General features: G+C 45.5%; 1 protein-coding gene across 2 annotated transcripts in view; it reads right to left on the reverse strand.

Moving 5' to 3' along the window:
• Positions 1 to 22,940, reverse strand: part of slc6a15 (solute carrier family 6 member 15) — a 49,827-nt gene that overhangs the window by 21,322 nt on the left and 5,565 nt on the right. For both annotated transcript variants that reach the window (XM_038780259.1, XM_038780260.1), the window contains exons 2-5: positions 15,910 to 16,363; positions 14,400 to 14,557; positions 6,254 to 6,380; positions 5,978 to 6,159 (exon numbers count right to left, since the gene is read on the reverse strand). In XM_038780259.1, the coding sequence (XP_038636187.1) occupies positions 5,978 to 6,159; positions 6,254 to 6,380; positions 14,400 to 14,557; positions 15,910 to 16,201 (759 nt within the window). In that variant the 5' untranslated portion in view covers positions 16,202 to 16,363. The remainder of the gene's footprint in view (positions 1 to 5,977; positions 6,160 to 6,253; positions 6,381 to 14,399; positions 14,558 to 15,909; positions 16,364 to 22,940) is intronic.

A 22,940-nucleotide genomic window follows, 5' to 3' on the forward strand; every position in this document is an offset into this window, starting at 1 on the left:
TCCGAACCGGCAGGTGGTTGGAGAATCCTGCCCAGGATCTTCTGGTACCGTTGTAGTCAACGCAGTTTCCTGCTACATGGACTGCCCGCCATCGGGAAACCGGCGGTGGGGTTCAGCATTGGCAGAATCGGAAGAACCCACTTACAGAACCAGCCGGGAAATTCCAGCCCTGGTTCGGCCCCAACTCGAGAATTGCATCTAGTTCTGGTCACTATGCTTTGGTGGAAATGTGAAGGTTATTGAGAGGGTACAGAAGAGGTTTACCATAATTGTTCCGGGGATAAGAGGGTTTATTTACAAGGTTTGGTGGGAAAGGCTGGGGTTGTTCACCTTGGAGTAATGGAGATGAATGGGAGATTTGATGGAGGTGTATAAGTTTATGACAAGCTTAGTCAGGTGGACAGGGAAATACTGTTCCCCATTAGATGATGGTACAAGGATTTAAAATTTTGGGTAAGAGATGCAGATGGAATGTAAGGAAGAACCTTTTTACACAGTGAGTAGTAATGCCCGAGGACTTACTGACCAGGAAGCGGGTGGAAGCAGAAGTGATCAATGATTTCAAAAAAAAGAAACTGAAAGGGCACTTGAAGGAAATAATCTTGCAGGGCTATGTAGATTGATTTGGGAGGGAGTCAGCATGGACTCAATGGGCAGAATGGCTTCCCGGAAATGACTCTAAACAGGGCAGAAATGAATGGGTGCGGCAGTGGGCCTGTCCACTGGCCACAGAGCTGGCGGTAACCCTGTGGTTACATGACCACTACACCCCTATAGTTATGAATGGGTTACTGAGGATAAGTCTACATCCATACCAATTATAACTTGAATGCAAGGAAGGATGTTTTGTCGACGTAATGCATCTCCCTCAGCAAGCCAAGTAAAGATTAATTAATTCTGCACGTAATTGAATAGTCCAATCTGATGAATCACGCACATGTCGATGTGAAATCGAGGAAGAGTAAATAAAGAAGCACACTCGTATTATTAAAAATGTCTGTGTTAAGGGTAGCTGTGCTGGTGGTCACATGTAAATGGCCCGAAAAAAGTTTAACCTAGCAGTCAATGCAAAACCAACCTTTACCCATATGTTTCCCCTGAGCAAGGAATACAGCTCGAGGTTAATGACGTCAGAACCCAAAGGACAAACAGGAAAGCCCACATGAAAGGAAGTTCCAGAAATTATATGCAGAAGTGCTGTGCTATAGCTTTCTTTTTAAAATAATTAATTTGTGTACGACATGAGATTGGCCAACTGGTATGCAGATGGAAAAAGATGATACAAGTAGCTTATTTTTTAAATTATGAATTAAAAAGTCTCCTTTACATTGATCAAGTCACAAACGGCTCATTATGGATGTCGTTGTGCTCTCAGATTAAACGAGCATCATTAGTGTGGTTCAGGTTGACTGGGAAGATGGAATCATTAAAAAATCTGAGTAGACGGCGATCGCACACCCACACTTTTGAGCCAATCGCATTTAAATCCAACCTTCTTCACTGTGGGTGCTTTCACAATAATAATAATAATAATCTTTTATTGTCACAAGTAAGCTTACATTAACACTGCAATGAAGTTACTGTGAAAAGTCCCTCATCGCCACATTCCTGCACCTGCTCGGGTATCAGCCGGTAGGGGATTTGAACCTGCGCTGCTGGCCTTGTTCTGCATTACAAGCCAGCTGTCTAGCCCAATGAGCTAAACAGGTGGCTCAGGAAGGTCCCTGACTGTAATGGCAACAAACAAGTACTATCAGGATTATCGCTTTGGCGGGAGATGGGGGCAGGCGGAACATGAACAACATCGGTCCTAGAATTCCTGATAATGGAATTAAACAGAAAATGGTGGAAATTACCCAGCAGGCCTTGCAGCATCCTCAGAGAGACAGACAGGGAGTTATGAGCCGGAACTATCCGGCCTTTGGGATTCTCTTTTCCCGCCGGCAGTGCACCCCCTCCCACTTGGGGCGGTTCCAATGGGAAAACCCACTGACAAGCAACAGAAGTAGAGACTCCCGCTGCCACTGAACAGCATACCACCGGGAAATATGAGGCTGGGGGATTAGAGATACCCAGCCATCATTTCAGATTTGTGAATCAGATGCTGCCTGACCGCTGAGTATTTGGAGCATTTTCCATCTTTTTATTTCTGATTTTCAGCATCTGCAGTTTTTTGCCTTTGAGAATGGAATGTGAGGATCTTCCATGTGAATTCATATTTATCTTTTGTCTGCTGAGAGAGAGAGAGTCTAATATTATCCAAGTTATATCACAGAAGCGGACAAGGAGCCAAACATAATAACGCGCTTCTATAAAATGTAATTTCTGCATTTTAACAAAGGCATCAAGCAAGCAGTTTAATGTTTTTCTTGAAATCGCAGGCAATGGACTTCCGTAAGAACGCACATCCTTTCCTCATATTGGGAAACATGATTTCAACGCCCTTATTCCATATTACAAATAATGCTTGGTTTACCACAGCGGTAGTTTTTATAAGGCAGGATACAGTCCATACCACTGGTAGAATCAGTGGAAATGTAAAGTTTTGCTCATTCTGTGAAGACGCATCCCAAATCATCAAAAACTTGTTTATTTTTTTCAGATAGTACATCCTGGGAATTATGTTAGAAAACAAAACCCCTTCACAGGCCACCTGCCTATCATGGTATGTTTGGATTACGATTTCTTATGGTTAACATGTGTGATCATTTTGTCAGCTCCTGGTAAGTCACGAGTGTCATGTCTCTCTGTCACTTTGCCTCTTCAAAGTGACTGGGTATTGCTTTTTTGTTATATATTTATTAATTATATTGCACAAAACAATTCTCCCTAATGTCACATCCTCCAGCCAACCATATTCGAGGGAAAATAACAAACATTTGACAGGACAGTTCCTCAGCCCCATGCAACTCCCCATTCCCCCAACACATTCCCTCAAAACAAGTTTAATATAAGATATTAATATAAATATTTATATAAATCGTACACATATTCATTAACCCCCAGCTTCAATTCTTCCCTCCTCATGAAATTCAAATGCAGCCGTCTCACCCGCACCTCATGATCTTCACATAATTACCTGATGTTCAACATTGAGAGACTCCAACATAAACAGACAAAATGTATTTTCACAGTGAAGACTAGAATTCCTTTGAACAATTGCATGGGTCAGGCTCAAACCCAGAAAAGAAAGAGTTAGCTTTTTTTTCCTTTTGACACAGACTCCCTCAGGCATGCAGGCTCAGGGATTCTGTCTCCAGTGAATAAGCTCCTGAATTTAATCCAGTGGGGCTGCAGCCTAGCAGTCAGAGAAACAAACACACGGGGGTTAATTTTCATCTTCGCTGCCAGGGTGAGAAGCTGGTGAGGCCAAACTCCTGCGCCTTTGTGAAAAAAACCTCCCTGGTCTTAATTTCCTGACAGCTCTTCAGGAAAATTTATCCCACAATGTTGAGAGAAGGGAAAGGGAGCGATCAAACTGAGGGTAGATGAGAGAGGAAGAAAAGGCCTTGAGGGGGAAAGAGATACAGGGTGGGAGTTAAAACAGAGCAGCAGATTTCAACAGCAAATCCAATGAGCACACACAGTAGCAAAGGGTTGGACCTTGCATTTGAGGCTTAGAAATCTCAAGGGACTGAAGAAAGCATGTGTCAAACCTGCTTCCAGCTTCTCTTGACTACCTTTAAATAGTGTCACAATAGTCTTCTTCTGACTTGCATTACCTATGGTCTATGGGCACGTTAAGAACCGCAGTGTTAATACATATCTGCCATTGGGGGTCCTCACAATGTCACTTGACTCCTGCTGGAATATTTTAATTAGTTATAGCAACATTGAAAATAGGAGGAGGAGGCTATTCGGCCCTTCGAGCTGGCTCCGCCATTCATTACGATCATGGCTGGTCATCCTACTCTACAGCCTGATACGGGCTCCCCCCCCCCCCATACCCTTTGATTGCCTTTGTCCCAAGTGCTATATCCAACTACTTATTTCATAGAATTTACAGTGCAGAAGGAGGCCATTCAGCCCATCGAGTGCACTGGCTCTTGGAAAGAGCACCCTACCCCCCTAACCAAGCCCACATCTCCGCCCTATCCCCATAACCCAGTAACCCCACCCAACACTAAGGGCAATTTTGGACACTAAGGGCAATTTAGCATAGCCAATCCACCTAACCTGCACATCTTTGGGCTGTGGGAGGAAACCAGAGCACCTGGAGGAAAACTACGCACACACGGGGAGAACGTGCAGACTCTGCACAGTCACCCAAGCCGGGAATCGAACCTGGAGCTGTGAAGCAATTGTTCTAACCACTATGCCACCGTGCTTGAAACAATCCTGTTTTGTCCTTAACTGCTTTCTATGGTAGCGAATTCCACAGGTCGACGACCACTCTCTGGGTGAAGAAACTTCTCCTCATCTCAGTCCTAAATGGTCTACTTCATATTGTCAAAACTGTAACCCCTGCTCCTGGACACCTCCACCATCGGGACTATCCCTCCTGCATCTACCCTGTCTCGTCCCGTTAGAATTTAATAAGTTTCTATGAGATCCTCTCTCATTCTTCTGAACTCCAGCGAATACAATCCTAACCGACTCAATCTCTCCTCATATGTCAGTCCTGCCATCCCAGGAATCAGTCTGGTAAATCTTCCCTCCACTCCCTCTATAGCAAGAACATCTGTCACCCGATTGCATTTACAGTTATAAATGTTGGGATACTGAGACAAAAATTGGCCCCAGTTTCTCGGAGGCTAGAAGAATACTGTTGGCAGAGGGAAGGAAGAAAGGTGCACTATCTTGAAGAGAACAAGAAGAGAGGAGGTGATGCCATGTAAAGTGAGCTGGGTACAGTAACACTGCCTGCAAGCGGGAGGAGATAAAGGCAAAGATTAGACCTGGGCGAGCCAGAAATATTAAAGCAGGATTATATCTTGCCCCCAAGAGCCAAAACTGCAACTGAGCTATTCTAAATGAAAAAGAAACATGGTACAAACACCAATTTTTACCAGTAATCTCTAGGACAATGAGATAGTGGTCAAATGTGCATACAACATTTACTCTCATTCTGAGTGAAAGGATCTGTGAACTTGTGAACAGGTGAATTCTGTACCCTGGGGGGTTGTGGTTACACCACCACTGAATTCATTTAAGGTTGGGACGGACAGAGTTTCGGTCTCTCAGGGAATTAAGGGATATGGGGAGTGGGCAGGAAAGTGAAGTTGAAGCCCAAGATCATCCACAATTGCATTGAATGGCAGAGCAGGCTCAATTGGCCATGTGGTCTTCTGCTCCCATCTCTTATGTTCTTATATTCTAAGTAACTGCAACATTGTTAAGGGGGTATAACTGGAAGGGTAAAAACATCACGTTGATTCACTTCGTTTTAATTTCTCTACCAATTGTTTGGTGGCTGCTGTTGTGTTTCAATTAAATGAACCCTGATATGATTTGTCAAGGACGTCCCATAAATTAGCTGAAGCACGAATTTGTGAAATTTACCCGAACCGCTTGTAGCAACAAAAGCAGCTAAAGCTTTGCTTCTGGCTTGACTGGATCTAGTTAAGGGTGCATCAGATCAAAGTGAAAGGGTTGATTTTGGAATATATTTTGTATACCTTCTCGGAAATATAGAAGCATTCTTTAAAATCGCTAACCAGGTTGACAACTCTTCATGTTAAATGAGCACTAGATTCCCAGAATATTGAAATTAATTATCAGGGCATAGACAGCGCTATGAATCAAGCACTGATCTCCGTTTTTAATCATCCAATCTGTTCTTCCACTGGGCACGTTTCAAAATTTTCATTACCATAACTTCTACTTCATAATATTCTACATAATAATAACTAAATACAGTCATTCATATCTTCAGTGGTGAATAAGAAAGCAATTGTTTGTCTCGCTGGGAAACAGGGATACTAAACACAAATTAAAGATGGAAATCTTAATATTAGTATTCAAGAAAGGCACTCACCTTTCCTGACGATTGAATGCCTTTGATCATGGCAAGACAGACCATAAGCCAGGCTATGAACAGGCAGATAGTCATCTTCCAATTCAGACCCCCACTCTCTGAGATGGAGTTAGATATATCCAGCGCTTCCCGGTACCAGAAATAGGTGGTGGCAGAACTTTTTTCACATTCAGGCACAACAACTGAAAGGAACGGGGAAAACATCACATCGTTTACATGGCTGAACACACAATGGCATCTCATGTAGCAACAGGGTATCACCGTCAAGATACTCACAGGTCTTAGTGCCATTTTTCTCCAGGGGACACTGATCCCAAGGTAATGGATGCTGAAAGGACTTGGACAAATAAAAGAAGCTCCAGCCAATAATGACATTGTAGTACAGAGCTACAAAGAAACACACCTATAATCAAAACAGCAAGACATATTTTATAATCCTTTCATCGGGATGAAGACAAGATACCCCATTGATTTTTTTTCTGATGAACAAAATTTTAAAATAAAATCCTTTAATTTAGAACAATTATAATCTGCAAATTATCTTGTGCAATATTAATACTTAAATGTAGACATGTTTGTTACCACAGTTAACACTGTTAGGAATTTGATACAAATGCACAAAATTAAAGCATTCTATATTTTTCCAACTTTTTAGATCAATCATTTGTGCCTGTCAATTCATCTGAGTCATGATCACCAAAAATGGTTGAGTTTATTATCTACAATGTGGTTTTCAATGAATGAGAAGCATGTTAGCAGTATATTCCTTTTACTATAGTCGCTGATGAAAGAGTGACAGCAATTTTATTCAGATCTGATCTGATCCCCACAGGTGTAGAAAAACAATAAGTGCTCTTTTTTTCACTTTGGTTAAATGTGAAGGCCTTTGAATTAGTCAGTGGGGGAATGTGAAAGTAAGGCAAGGTTGTGTCAAACTGGGAGGAAACGTGCATTGTCTATATGAAAGGCAATTGAGAGATTGAATAAGCAATACAGCTTTGACAGGAACCTGCATTGTGGTTATATATCTTTTTATTTGTATCTGTCTCATTTCTAAACGTTTTGGGGCACATGCATTACTGTGAAATTCTATCAAACATGCAAATCTCCATCTCACACTTAAAAACAATAAATATTTATTTCCCCACGAACTTTCGAATTGATTCAGGATTAGCATTTTGATAAGTATAGAATAACTAAAACCAATCGGGTCTGTAAATGGCTTACAGACCAGTATCACACTAAAATAAAGTACCAAGAACCAGCGCCATTTTGTTTGCCTTAAAAGCGCACACTTGATATTGATACTTACTTGGGGCTGTGAGGGCGTACAAGTTGGGGGATGGTGGGATTTGATTTTCAGACAAGGAACTCAGAATATGGGTTGTGCTGCAGAAGTTAACAACAGGGCATTTTTAAAATATCTTTTCCACAGGTTTTCCCATCTAAATGCCAGCCTATTTTGGAGACATGGAATGTATAAATGTACCAGGATCACCAATTTATGGTGATGATATCCGTCAAATTGGGTTTTTTTCATTGCATTCTATTGTGGAAGATTTTCCAATTTGTTTGGATAGGTCCATATTTTCCTCAAGTTGGACATCTTGATCATTATTTTGAACAGATTAATCATTGGTCATTATGGCTGTTCAGCTATGCACTGATTTTTTTTTTGGCTTTATGCTTCTAAAATGCAGAATACATTGGGATATGATAGAGTACGTGTCCCAGATGATTGATGGTGATATTAGGAGTGGCTCCAGAGTCTGAATCCCCTGGGAGAGGGGTATGAGAGGATCAGAGGGTTGTTGAACTTGGAAACATTACCCTGGGGGGGATGGGAACATTGACAGGAAAATCTCACAAAGTTTTCCAGGGTCTGGGATCGATCGGATGTGTGTAATGAACTTTATGTCAAGAAATATAATAAAGGGGCAGCACGGTGGCCTAGTGGTTAGCACAACCGCCTCACGGCGCTGAGGTCCCAGGTTCGATCCCGGCTCTGGGTCACTGTCCATGTGGAGTTTTCACATTCTCCCCGTGTCTGCGTGGGTTTCGCCCCCACAATCCAAATGGATTGGCCACGCCAAATTGCCCCTTAATTGGAAAAATGATTGGGTACTCTAAATTTATAAAAATAAAAAAAATTTTTAAAAAAGAAATATAATAACAAATATGTATCACCAGCAAAGGCTTCAAATGCCAACAAAACCTTTGTGGTAATCTGCTCACCAGTGCTCACCATTGCCAAGTACCCAGTTGTGTCCTGGCGAGCTTGAATTACTTAAAGCACAGAAGGTGCTTTTACTAAATTGGTTAAAAAAACATGCAGCAAATGACTTGAAGAAATTAATGCTGGATCCCAGTTCACAGCTCAGAAAGTGGCAATATGCTCCTCCTTGGAATGGGAGTAAAATGGCAGCAAGGGGCAGTGGTAGTTGGGGAGGGGTAAGAGATTAACCGCCGGCCATTCGTTGAGGCAGATTGGAAGCAGAGAGCAAGGAGACGGTAACAATTCTCAGAGAGGAAGGGAAATTAGCTCGCAGCGGCAAGAGACAGCAAGGTTTCAAATCTGGAGACTGATCTTCATATGCCTCAGGCAAACGGAACTATTGAAAACATTGCAACTTGCAGCTGGGGGAACTAAGGTTCAAGTGAGTCACATGGGAAAATTAAACCAATCATGAGCAGCTAAAAGAAATGCAGCTATAAATAGAAAGTTTAAGGAAGAAAGCTGGAGTGTTATTGTGTGCCCTTTCATTCCTCCATTTGTCATATATGTCATCTTTGGTACTGCACTACAAATAGTTAGGGATAAGTCCCACAATGGCACAACAAAACTGATTGATCTTTATGTTGAATGTAAAGAATTAATTCACTGATAAAGGACAAATTAGGTTTTGTTTCAGATATAACTGCAACAATCCTGATGAACTGGAGGGTGGGTAAGTGGAGTGATGGTCCCTCCCAATGCTGGGCAAAAAATAGGCAGAACTTCATATATTTTACATATATATATATATAAAATATATATACCTACTGCAGAGCATGGAATGTTCAGGGGAGAGAGGGAGAGGAAATGGGAAGCGCTGTTCCAGATACTGCCCAGTATCATGGGTACCAGTTATTATTAAATGCACTCAGATCTGTCCACCAGTCCTTTGGGGATGGGTTGTGAAACAGGACACCTGGCAAAATGGCCTTCGTCTTCCCACTGCCAAACCATCCTTCCAATGGAGGAAAAGGTGACATCCGGACTACCCACCGAAGCCCAACTGAGCCACTTAAGTGAACACTTAACGGCCGCTTTCCTCCTCTGCTGGTGTTTTGCCAATTGGGGGTCCCTGGTACACCCCAACAGTCTCACCGTAGGCTATGGGGAGCACTCTTTGGCTCACGGAGGCATCCAATCCATCCACCCGCACCCTCAGCCACCGGGACAATGGCCAACCCGTTGGAAAAGCATTGTCGATGCTCAGCAACCTCACCACCAACCCCATCCACTCCCCATTTTCTGGAGCCTGCCTGACTGGCCTCAACATCTTCAGACCCTACTTACCTGGATTTTAGGGCATACAGCCATTGATGCACATGTCATCCTGCATGTGCAGCCCCAGCAATGTACACTGCATGGGAGCCGCTGAGGTTGATGAGCCATCGGCCCTCCAACAGGGTGGCAGCCCACCATCCTTCATGGGATCAGCGGCCATTAATTGGCTGTTGCTGATAGGTTGTCATCTCAGGTTCTGCTGATTGTCATTGCGCGTTCACCCCCCCACCCGCCACCCCTTTCAGCCCCAGTGGTAGGACTGCTGCTGCCTACATGAAATCCAGGCCCATACTTGCAGCTTCTACTGAAAGAGGTTGTTAGGGTCGAGGCTCACAATAAGCATTGTTTCACCTAACAAACAGAACTAGAGCTGTTTAAATTCTGTAGTGTAAGCAAGGTTTTCCTGCCCTCAAAAACAAAATAGCCAAAAAGAGTGATATTTTTAACTTCTGCAGAATTACAGTACAGGAAATAAAGGGCTGGATTCTCCCGTCCCCGGTGGGGCGGGGGGTCCCGGCGGGATGGAGTGGCGTGAACTACTCTGGCGTTGGCCGCCCGAAAGGTGCGGAATCCTCCGCAACTTCAGGGGCTAGGCCCGCCCCAGGAGTGGCTGGCGCCCCGCCGGCCGGCCGGATAGGGGCCCGGCGCCATGCCAACCGGCGCCGAAGGGCCTTCGCCGGCCGGCGTGAGTTGGCGCATGCGCAGGATCACCAGCGCGTGCTGGCATCATCCCCGCGCATGCGCACAGGGATTCACTTCCGCATCGGCCATCGCAGAGGACCACAACAGCCGATGCGGAAGGAATAGAGTGCCCCCACAGCACAGGCCCGCCAGCGGATCGGTGGGCCCCGACCGCGGGCCAGGCCACCATGGGGGCACCTCCCCGGGCAAGATCCCCTGCGAGCCCCCCAGGAACCCCGGAGCCCGCCCGCGCCGCCAGGTCCCGCTGGTAAGGGACCTACTCTGATTTACGTCGGCGGGACCGGCTACAGGCAGGCGGGACTTCGGCCCATCGCGGCCGGAGTAAGGGCCAATTTGAATGTTGGAAAATTTTAATCAGGCATCGAGAAGAATTTAAAAATACTTATGCTTCGGAAAACGGGGTTCCCGCCCCACCTCCCGAAGTCAGTTGGGAACGTAGCCTCACCAATCACTGCAGCCCCACAACCGTTTAACACTCCGAGGAGCATTAATTGACTCGAGATGGGACATCCGCCCCTCACACGAGAGGAAGCCCTGCCTCAGAAAGCCACCTGATTCTCTAGCAAATCCGTCATCCCACACTGCCAAGAGCAGCGGTATCTGGGCTGGCCTGACAAACAATCCCCAGATTCTAAGTCCGAATCCAGGACTAAGTGAGTGTGGGAGGTCTAACAGGAAGGAGGGGAGGTGAGGCCAAAGTGAGTTGCGGACTTGAAAGATAGGGCGGTGGGAAGAGAGAATCCTCAGGGACAGACCTTGGGTCAGGAAGGGGACACACAAACCATGTGTAAAGGGGTCATTGAGGAGGCCCCCACTCCAGCCGATCCCCCATCCCCACCCCTCCATCGTCACCTTCCTAACTGAGGACCAGGCCCCCACTCCAACCACCCGCCCCCACCCCCATCCCCACCCCTTCACCCTCACCTTCCAACTAAGGCCGAGGCCCCCACTCCAACCAACCCCCATCCCCACCCCTTCACCCTCACCTTCCCAACTAAGGCCCAGGCCCCCACTCCAACCAACCCCCATCCCCACCCCTTCACCCTCACCTTCCCAACTAAGGCCCAGGCCCCCACTCCAACCAACCCGCATCCCCACCCCTCCACCCTCACCTTCCCAACTAAGGCCCAGGCCCCCACTCCAACCAACCCCCATCCCCACCCCTCCACCCTCACCTTCCCAACTGAGGCCCAGGCCCCCACTCCAACCAACCCCCATCCCCACCCCTCCATCCTCACCTTCCCAACTGAGGCCCAGGCCCCCACTCCAACCAACCCCCATCCCCACCCTCACCTTCCCAACTGAGGCCCAAGCACAATCACCTTCCAGGTTTTATCCCTGCCAGCCTCTAAATTGAGGCCAATAATTTACCACTTAAGGGCCTCAATTGGGACCAGGATGGATGGAGAGCCCTGGGCCTCAACCCCCCATAAAATTGCACACAGGTCAGAAAGAAGCAGGAGGGCAGAAGGAAGGCCGCCTTAGGAATTTTACAGGCTCCCCGCCTGCAAACCCACTAGCAGGGGATTGTAAGATTCCGCCCATAGATTCATCGCCTTTTATTTGCTTTCTTCAAAAAGGAAACTTTTGTGAAACACCAAAAAAATGATGATACGAGCTGAACACATTAGGAATCGCACACCGCGGGTGTCAAGAGGGAGGCAGCGAGCGAGAGTGGGCAAGAGTCAGTGAGTGGCAGCGGGAAGACTGAGGAAAGACGTGTGATGGCCTCAGGTGGTTCACAGGGCGCATAATGAATATTGTGGCTTTAAACCGTCTCACTTGCAACTTTTATTTTGCTGCAGTAACTCTGATGTTGCTGCAAAAAACCACTGTGGGTGGAATTTTGCAGCCCTGTCGCAGCAGCGGTGGAGCCGTAAAACCGATTTCGGCAGGACTGTAAAATCCTGCCGACTGGAGGGGTCACAAAGCTCCGTCCTGGAAATCAGGACTGTGGGTCCATGGTTTCTCAACCAGCACTCTCCACAAAGTCTTGATGGGGTACTTGCTGGGTGAATCAACCTTACAATGTCTGTCTGACAAAGATCTTGGGTTGGATTCTCCAACACCCCCTGCCGGGGCCGCCCGAATTCTCCGGCCGCGGTGGGTGGAATGGCCAAATATAGAATCCCTACAGTGCAGACGGAGGCCATTCAAAAGAACATCCTACCTAGGCCCACCCCCCCACCCTATCCCCACCTAACTTGTACATCCCTGGCAACAAAGGGCCAATCCACCTGAGCTGCACGTCCACGGACTGTGGGAGGAGACCGGAGCACCCGGAGAAAACCCACGCAGACACGGTAAAAAAGTGCAAACTCCACACAGACAGTCACCTAAGGCCGGGGCCTGGTGCTGTGAGGCAGAAGTGCTAGCCACTGTGCCACTGAGCCGATGTACTGAGATTTCATGCCAGTTTTCAAATAGCCTGGCCCCCAAATAACTGCATGCAATCGCCTCAGCGCATTTCGACCAATTTTGCCAAAAGAGCCAGCCCTTAATTCAGAGCACATAATTACACACAGAGTGAGTTTTAATTACGATTGTGACAGACCTGTAATATTAAAATAACTGCAAGCAATGTTGAATATTTTTGTTCCTCTGAAGTAACTCAAAAGGGTCAGGCCATAAATGCTGGCCCAGCCAGCAAAACATACATCCCATGAATAAATAAAAAGAAAAGCGAAAGGGATGAGGTGGGATTCTCCGTGATTGGCACGATGGCCCGACGCCGGTGTCAAAAACAGCGCAAACCACTCTGGCGTCAGGCCGACCGGAAGTAGCAGAATTCTCCGCACTTCCAGGGGCTAGGCTGGCGCCGGAGGGGGTTGGCACTGCACCAGCCGGCGCCAAAGGGACTGCGCAGGTTATTGTATGCACAGAACCGCCGACATGGTTCCGCGCATGTGCAGACCGGCCGGCGTATACTGGCACACGCGCAGGGGGGTGTCTTCTTCACGCCGGCCATGGCAGAGATCTACAGGGGCCGGCGCGGAAGGAAGAAGTACCCGACACAGCAGAGGCCCGCCCACCGATTGGTGGGCCCGATCGCGGGCCAGGCCACAGTGGGGCCCCCACCCGGGGTCGGATTCCCCTGCACACCCCCGAGGACCGCACCAGCCAAACTACCTGCCAGGTCCCGCTGTGTGGGACCATGTCCAATCCAGGCCGACAGGACTGGCTAAAAATGGGTGGCCGCTCGGCCCATCGGAGCCCGGAGAATTGCCGGGGGGGGGGGGCGCTGCCAATGGCCCCCAACTGGCGTGACGTGAATCCCGCCCCTACCCGAAAACCAGCACTGGAGAATACGGCAGCCGGCGTCGGGGAGGCGGGACTCACGCCGCGCCCCCGGGATTCTCCGACCCGGCGGGGAGTCGGAGAATCCCACCCACTGTGTCTGTGTACTTCCAAATACTCCAATATATGATGGTATGGTTTAAAACACTGGGATTTACAAAGAACAAAGAAAAGTACAGCACAGAAACAGACCCTTTGGCCCTCCAAGCCTGCGCCGACCATGCTGCCTGTTGAAACTAAAATCTTGTACACTTCCGGGGTCCGTATCCCTCTATTCCCATTCTATTCATGTATTAGTCAAGATGCCCCTTAAACGTCACTATTGTCCCTGCTTGCACCACCTCCTCTGGCAGCGAGTTCCAGGCACCCACTACCCACGACTATTTGAAGCATAAAATGCTCAAATAATTGTCAGGAAATAACCTTTTCTGTTCTTTCAGAAAGAATTGGGATTGGGGGAAAATCAAATCATTGGCAGAGGCACTATTCACTATTGCTATGAAGGAGAGTCAGACAGACTCGAAGTGTTGGGCGGGATTTACCGGCTGCTTACGTCGGCGGGATATTCTAGTTCCACGCCGGCGCAGGGGTTTCCCAGCGACGAGGGTTGCAGTCAACGGGAAATCTCGTTGACAGCGGTCGGACCAGTAAATCATCCTGACGGGCCGCCTCCACTGCCAAAAAAGACATGAAGGGTTGGTCAGTAAATCCCGCCTGTTAACTCTGCTTCTCTCGCCACAGACACTGCCAGACCTGGGAAGCTTTTAGCTCAGATTGCCAGCATCTGCAGTACTTTGCTTTTATTCACTTATGCGTTGTGAACTTTCACGGACTAAACAAAAGCTAAACTTTTTTTCAAAATCAACCTACAATGCAGCTTGAAAATCCTATTCCTCCGAGTCTTGGGCTGATAAAATTCCATACACCAATGCTGCCTCGTCTTATCCTCTGACCCACCGCAAGCTCCAAGAAAAACAGTGGAATCCCAATAATAAGCAGCAAAAGCAAATAAGGCACGAGATAGGCACCTGAAGAAGAAAAAAACATGATATTAGAACCTGCCATTGCCATCTCAAAGTACATCTTTCTGCTGTTTCGTGTTAACAAATATTTGATTTACCAAAAGACCCTTATAGACCTGAAACATAATATTTTCATGAAACACGTTGACTTCAAATCCCCAGTTGTGTGACATAATTTTCTAATTGTTAGTGATTCATTTGTTTTTAATTTTTCGAATTAAGAGGCAATTTAGCGTGTCCAATCCACCTACCCTGTACATCTTGGGTTGTGGAGGTGAGACCCACGCAGGCACGGGGAGAATGTGGACAGTGAACCGGGGCCGGGGTCGAACCCGGGTCCTGGGCACCGAGTAGTAGTTAATTATAACATCAGACTGTCATACTCTTGTTTCATGGAAATATATTTTCCTCAATGTTAAACAATTATTTGAATTTCAAAGAACAAACGAACAAAGAACAAAGAAAATTACAGCACAGGAACAGGCCCTTCGACCCTCCCAGCCTGCGCCGATCCAGATCCTTTATCTAAACCTGTCTCCTATTTTCCAAGGTCTACTTCCCTCTGTTCCCGCCCGTTCATATACCTGTCCGGATGCATCTTAAATGATGCTATCGTGCCCGCCTCTACCACCTCCGCTGGTAAAGCGTTCCAGGCACCCACCACCCTCTGCGTAAAAAACTTTCCACGCACATTTCCCTTAAACTTTCCCCCTCTCACCTTGAAATCGTGACCCCTTGTAACTGACACCCCCCCTCTTGGGAAAAGCTTGTTACTATCCACCCTGTCCATACCTCTCATAATATTGTAGACCTCAATCAGGTCCCCCCTCAACCTCCGTCTTTCCAACGAAAACAATCCTAATCTACTCAACCTTTCTTCGTCGCTAGCTTTGATATCTTTTATACAAAGCCATTCAAAATGAGATGCTTTCATTCAATCTGACTTTTTCAAAAGAAAACTATGTGCATAACATTTCATAAATGCACAAGAGAAACATTTTTTTCCCCAAACAGAATTAAAATGGAAATTCCTATGTCACTATACAATAAGTGGGGCGCGTGGATGTGAAATCACAAATCATGTGAAATCCCAAATCATGTGAAAAGGCTGCACATAATGTGAGACCAGAATGCAGATTAGAATCCTGCCAATCATAAGGAAGTATACTTAATTATAAGATAACACAGTGAGATTTCTAAATTTCAATCAGAGCACCCAGTGGTCACAGTAGGTTTTGAAAACTACTCACAACTATTTCACACAAACTAAATCATGTCAGCATTAAGGAGACCACTATTTCATTGCTTAATGTATTTATTAGATCTAAGGTCGACCATTCTGTTTGGTTCGCACTTACCTCCACCATTTTTTTGACATAAATATGGAAATCTCCAGACATTGCCTAAACCAACCGAGAATCCAACCTGCGCCAGGATGTACTGAAGTTTGCTATTCCAGGCAGGTCTCTCATCTTCAGTGTCAGATCCTTCTTCAATGTCCACATCTTTGTCAGTCTGGGAATCATCTACATACAATGCACTCTTCTTAAACTGATCGTCATTCATGTCCTCATTGGAAAGAAGATCCTTGACAGACTCTGTGACATCTTCATCCAGTTCCTTCTTCGCAACTTTGCTATTTTTAGGCATTGGAAACACTAGCTCACTGATTCAGTAACGCACTACAAAAGGTCCAGCAGCAATACTTTCAGTCAAACGTAACTTGATGCAAGCGGGCGAGGTACAATACCGATAGACAAACAGAAGGCAGTTGCTGAAGGTCTGAGGTGTTGTGAGCCTGTACTTCAAAATCTGCAGGAGAAAACATTTACAGTTTGGTCACCAGAACAACAAATATTAGAAGCGGTAGTTGATCCAACAATTTAAAGATTTGTCATTATATACCCATAACTTGTGTCCTTCATATTAGTCTTGAAGGTCAGCTGCAAAGTCATAGCTTTGCCTCTGTCTAACAGCTAGCATAAGGTTTCAGGTGCTGAATGAGGCAGGCATTATTCAATGGCAGGTAGAAATTAAAGAAATGGACCATAAGCAGAATTGGAGAGCAAGTGGGGATTAGGATGATATCCCGAAGGAAAACTGAAACATCTATTCCAAATGACAGAATGGAGCAAAGGAGTCAGAGGAATGGATGGTGGGTGGTAGGTCACATGGTCAGAAGACACTGGTCAGCTTGAGAGGTGTACATTTGTGGGGAGATCTGAATATGAGGGGCTGGATTTTTTCCGGTGGCTGAGGTGGCTTATCATTGCCGGCCGGTGAGGCCTTCCGGTCTGCCGGTGTCTCCGGCATTTTGCTTGGCTCGCCCATCATGTCGCCGGATAACCCACCGCAGGAGGTCACCTTCATCGGAACCAGAAAATTCCATCCCGAGGTCCCTGAAAATAATATTCTCGGGGGGGGGGGGGGGGGGGGGGGCTAGTGAGGTAGTTGAATTTTATTGGGATGGACATCAGTTATAGGGCATCATATCATCATATGCCACAGAAATCTGATTAATTGGGTTTTTTTTATCAGTAAGAGGGGGAGGCTGGTCAGTGGCTGATGCTTGTTGTAAGGGAGGTGGGGAAATCCAGAAACAGAGAAGTGCAGTCTAAAAAATAGTAAATGTAAGCTGGACAGTTCATTGGTAAACTGCTCCCGTTCCCACTCTGCATAATGATTGTGGCTGCCTGGCGAGACTAACTGATGAATGGAACTCTTGAATTAATTAGATTATACCAGCTATGTGCCAGCTATTCCCAATCAAGGGACACCACACATGCTGCGCTTGCACAAAAAGATGGCAAAACCATGCAGTGAAAGGATGTAATATTGGGCAATGTAACTGCGAAATGAAGAGCGTCGGCAAGTCGCTGCAATTCCTGTGTTGAGAGCTGTGAGATGACAAACCTCAGAGCAAGCTGTTCTTTTTAATCACTGAAAGGTACCTTGTAAAATTGGGAAGAAATGAAGGGCATAAAATAGTGTTATCCAAAATTACAGGGTAAAAAAACTCTAAGCCAATGAGATCAAAGGTTCAACACATTAAAAAATTTTGCAGGATCTGTAAATTATTAAAACAGCTCTTGTGGGTTCAAACGTTGTATTAGTAGGCAACACATGACATTTAAGGAATCAGATTATAATAATAATTCCATTAAGTCAGGGAAACGTTCATGCGGGAGCGTAATAGAGGCTCCTCGTGCCAAAACACTGCTGTCCTTCACTGTAAAATTAACAAGCTATGGACTAACTAAGTAATCACTGCAACTGTAAGGTGTATTCGCCAAAGTAATGGAATTGGTTTGAAATAAATGTGAATTTTCTTACATTGCAAACAATATTTGCCCTGGTTGATTTTGCCAATAGTTAATGTTTGCCTTGTGTTCCTGATAAAAATTAAAAACTGTTTTCCATCCGAACTATACCTGCCTTTTTTTAAATTCATTTACGGGATGTGGGCGCTGCATTTATTGCCCATCCCTAGTTACCCTTCAGAAAGTGGTGGTGAGTTGCGTTCTTGAACCGCTGCGATCCTTGAGATGTAGGTATACCCACTGTGCTGTTAGAGAGGGAGTTCCACAATGTTGCTCCAATGACAGTGAAGGAATGGCGATATATTTCCAAGTTAGGGTGGTTAGTGACTTAAGAGGGGAACCTCCAGGTGGTGGCATTCCCAGGTATTTGCTGCTCTTGCACTTCTAGGTGGTAATGGTCATGAGTTTGGATGGTACCATCTAAGGAACGTTGGTTAGTTACTGCAGTGCATCTTGTAGATGTACACACGGCTGCCACTATTCGTGGGTGGTGGAGGGTTTGAATGTTGATGGAAGGAGGAGCAATCAAGTGGGCTGCTTTGTCCTGGATGAATGTGAGCTTGAGTGTTGTTGGAGCTGCACTCATCCAGGCAAGTGGAAAGTATTCCATTACACCTGACTTGTGCCTTGTAGATGGTGGACAGGCTTTGGGGGGGTCAGGAGGTAAGTTACTTGCCAAAGATTCCTAGCCTTTGACCTACCCTGGTAGCCACAGTATTAATGCGGCTAGTCCAGTACAGTTTCTGATCAATGGTAACCCCCAGAATGTTGATTGTGGGGGATTCAGCGATGATAATGCCATTGCATGTCAAGGGGCGGTGGTTAGATCCTCTCTTGTAGGAGATGGTCATTGCCTGGCACTTGTGTGGCTTGAGTGTAGTTTGCCACGTGTCAGCCCAAGACTGGATATTGTCCAGGCCTTGATGCATGTGGACATGGACTGCCTCATCTGAGGAGTCACAAATCGTGCTGAACATTGTGCAGTCATCCGCAAACATCCCCACTTCTGACCTTATAATGGAAGGGAGGTCATTAATGAAGCAGCAGAAGATGGTTGGGCCTGGGACACTACCCTTAGGAACTCCTGCAGTGATGTCCTGGAGCTGAGATAATTGGCCTCCAACCACCTCAACCATTTTCCTTTGTACCAGCTATGACTCCTGATTCCTGTCGACCCCAGATTAGCTAGGGTTCCTTGATGCCATACTTGGTCAAATTCTGCTTTATATCAAGGGCAGTCCTCTCACCTCACCTCTGGCATTCAGCTTTTTGTCCATGTATGAACCAAGGCTGTAATGAAGTCTGGAGCTGAGTTACCCTGGAAGAACCCTGGAAGAACCCTGGAAGAACCCAAACTGAGCGTCCATGAGCAGGTTACTGCTGAGTAAGTGCTGCTTGATAGCACTGTTCATGAGTCCTTCCATCACATTGCTGATGATGGAGAGTAGACTGATAGGGCAGTAATTGGCTGGGTTGGATTTGTCCTGTTTCTTATATACAGGACATACCTGGGCAGTCTTTCTCATTGCCGAGTAGATGCCAGCTGAAATGATTGGCCTCCAACCACCTCAGCTGTACCGGAACAGCTTGGCTAGGGGTGCAGCAACATCTGGAGCACAAGTCTTCAGCACTACTGCTGGAATATTGTCAGGGCCCACTTTGCAGTATCCAGTGCCTTCAGCCATTTCTTGCTATCATGTGGAGTGAATTGTATTGGCTGAAGACTGGCATCTGTGTTGCTGGGGACCCCCAGAGGAGACCGAGATGGATCATTCATTCGGCACTACTGGCTGAGGATTGTTACAAATGCCTCAGCCTTATCTTTTGCACATATGTGCTGGGCTCCTCCATCATTGAGGATGGGGATATTTGTGGATCCTCCTCCTCCAGTGAGTTAATTGTCCACCATCATTCAAGGCTACATGTGGCAGGCCTGCAGAGCTTACATTTGATGCATTTGTTGCAGAATCGCTTAGCTCTATTACTTGCTGCTTATGCTGTTTGGCACACAAGTAGTCCTGTGTTGTAGCTTCTCGAGGTCGACATCTCATTTTTCGGTATGCCTGATGTTGCTCCTGGGATAAAAGCAAATTACTACGGATGCTGGAATCTGAAACGAAAGAGAAAATGCTGGAAAATCTCAGCAAAGGGAGAGAAAAGAGCTAACATTTTGAGTCCGATGACTCTTTGTCAAAGCTGACAAAGAGCCATCGGACTCGAAACATTAGCTCTTTTCTCTGCCTACAGATGCTGCCAGACCTGCTGAGATTTTCCATCATTTTCTCTTCAGTTGCTCCTGGCATGCTCTCCTGCACTCTTCATTGAACCAGGGTTGATCCCGTGGCTTGGTGGTAATGGTAGAGTGGGGGATCTGCTGAGCCATGAGGTTTGATACAATCTTGCTATGCTGATGGCCCTCAACGCCTTATGGATGCCCAGTCTTGAGTTGCTAGATCTGTTCGAAGTCTAAAGTCTATCCCATTTAGTACGGTGGTAGTGGTAATGGAGGGTATCCTCAATATGAAGATGGAACTTTGTCTCCACAAGGGTTGTGCACTTATCACTTCTATTGATACTGTCATGGGCAGATTGATCTGCAGCAGGCAGATTGGTGAGGATAAGGTCAAGTATGTTTTTCCCTCTTGTTGGTTCCCTCACCGCCTGCTGCAATCTCAGTCTAGCATCTATGTCCTTTAGGACACGGCCAACTCGGTCTGTGGTGGTGCTTTCAAGCGACTCTTGGTGATGGACATTGAAGTCCCCAACCCAGAAGGTATTTTGAGCCCTTGCCACCCTCAATGCTTCCTCCAAGTGTTCAACATGGAAGAGTACTGATTCATCAGCTGATGGTGGCCGGTACGTGGTAACCAGCAAGAGGTTTCCTTGCCCATGTTTAACCTGAAGCCATGAGACTTCGTAGGGTCCAGAGTCGATGTTGAGGACTCTCAGGGCAACTTCCTCCCGACTGTAATCCACTGCGCCGCCACCTCTGCTGGGTCTATCCTGCCGGTGAGACAGGAATGTTGATAGTGGTGTCTGGGACATTGTTTGTTACGGTATGATTCTGTGAGTATGACTATGTCAGGCTGTTGCTTAACTAGTCTGTGAGACAGCTCTCCCAACTTTGGCACAAGCCCCCAGATGTTAGTAAGGAGGACTGTGCAGTGTCGGTAGGGCTGGGTTTGCCAGTGTCATTTTTGGTACCTGGTTCAATGCCGGGTGGTCTGTCCGTTTCATTCCTTTTTTTGTGTTTTCGTAGTGGTTGAATACAACTGAGCTGCTTGCTAGGCCATGTCAGAGGGAATTTAAGAGTCAGCCACATTGCTGTTGGTCTGAAGTCACATGTAGGTCAGACCAGGTAAGGATGATAGATTTCCTTCCCTAAAGGACATTAGTGAACCAGATGGGTTTTTATGACAATCGACCATGGTTTCATGGTCACCATTAGACTTTTAATTCAAGATATTTTATTGAGTTTTTATCCTGCATCATCTAAGAAACTGTCATTCTTTACCTAACAGACAGCTAATAAGGAGTGATGGAAAATGTAGTTTTTAAGCCTAAAGTAGCGAGTTCAAAAAACGACAGTGTGCTAGGGCAGGAGGGTTGCATTCCACTGAGTGCTCCCTGCTAGTCTGTGTAGCTATGCTGTATGCAGATCTACTGTAACTATGTACTGAAAATTATAAGAAGGTAGTTGGGATTGAGTCCAAAATAAATATTATAGGGAAGTATTCTCCTCACTTGAATTAATGTCTGATTTATTTTCTGCTCAAACTATGTTTCGACAATCAACATTAAATGTGCAAGTTGAATAATGGTGATGATTAAGAATACAGAGTATTTCTCTGTACAAAGTGCTGTTACATATTCTGAAATGATTTGTTTGTGGAATACACTAAATTAGAAGGCCATAAACCGATTGGTATTGTAAAGAGGAAATAGATACTTACTTGGAAACAAGGGTATTAAAGAATATAAATAAAGAATGGATACTTGCAATTTGAAAGATAAAGTCCTGTTCTGGCTAACAAAATGGTGGACCAGGTTCAAAATGTTGAAATATAACCCTGTTCCTTTGTTCCTAAGTTTGATGATGGTGCAAAAACATGACTGTAAGTGTTCAAAACATAGCTTTTTGAAGCAATAGGCGTAGATTGGTGTCCAATCTGAACAATTGTTTTGTTCATTTAACAGCGTGTATGGAAAGGAGTTATGCGAATAGTTTATAAACCGAGATAAGTATTTGTAACCAATAACAAGTGTCATTTTTTTAACCATGTAATTCCATCAAAGCGCCTCAAATGTGAGTTAAACAATTAACTCCTTCAGCATAAGCATGAGGTTTATCACTTCCAATATTCTTAAATGTTTAAACTTACAGAGCTCTTAATAGGAGGAGGTTAAGAGGTGATCTGATAAAGCCCACTTAAGAGGGGTTTTGATAAAATTTATAGAACGCAAACTATCTCTGCTGATCGTGAGTCAATAATCAGAGGGCTTGAATTTCAGATTGTCAACAAAAGAAAGGTTACCTTTTTTTTAATGCAGAGGGTCATTAAGACATAAGCACGTGAGAATAAGGAAAAATTAAGATTTATGGGGAAAAGGGAGGGGATTGGGCCTGAATAAAAACTCTTTCAAGCTCAATGGCTGAATTGTGTCTTCTATGCTATAAAATGTCATATCTCTGGCCACCAAGAGAATAAAGACCTTAGCCACCAGCACACCTTCAAAGACAATACCAGATATAATTAATGGCCTTCCAAAATGAACCACAGTTTAATAATTTGGGTTGAGACATTGTCAGGTACTTTGACAATATTATTAAGACTGGCTCTTTCTGTTGATGAAGCCGCTGTGCATTTTAAAATAACAATGATAATTTGTATTTCTTTGTCAGGAGTGTGTCTTTTCCATCAGCTTCTCATGGAAAATACCAATCAAAATATGTTTTTTTTTCCCAATGTGTTACCTTTTCACTTATTGTGGTTAAATACTGATGTTGTCCTGTCTCAGAGCTTGCTATCAACTCCTTGAAAATAACTTCAGATAAATGAATTAGTGTC

The sequence above is a fragment of the Scyliorhinus canicula genome, chromosome 20 (assembly GCF_902713615.1).
Source record: "Scyliorhinus canicula chromosome 20, sScyCan1.1, whole genome shotgun sequence".
In the NCBI taxonomy this organism is placed as follows: Eukaryota; Metazoa; Chordata; class Chondrichthyes; order Carcharhiniformes; family Scyliorhinidae; genus Scyliorhinus; species Scyliorhinus canicula.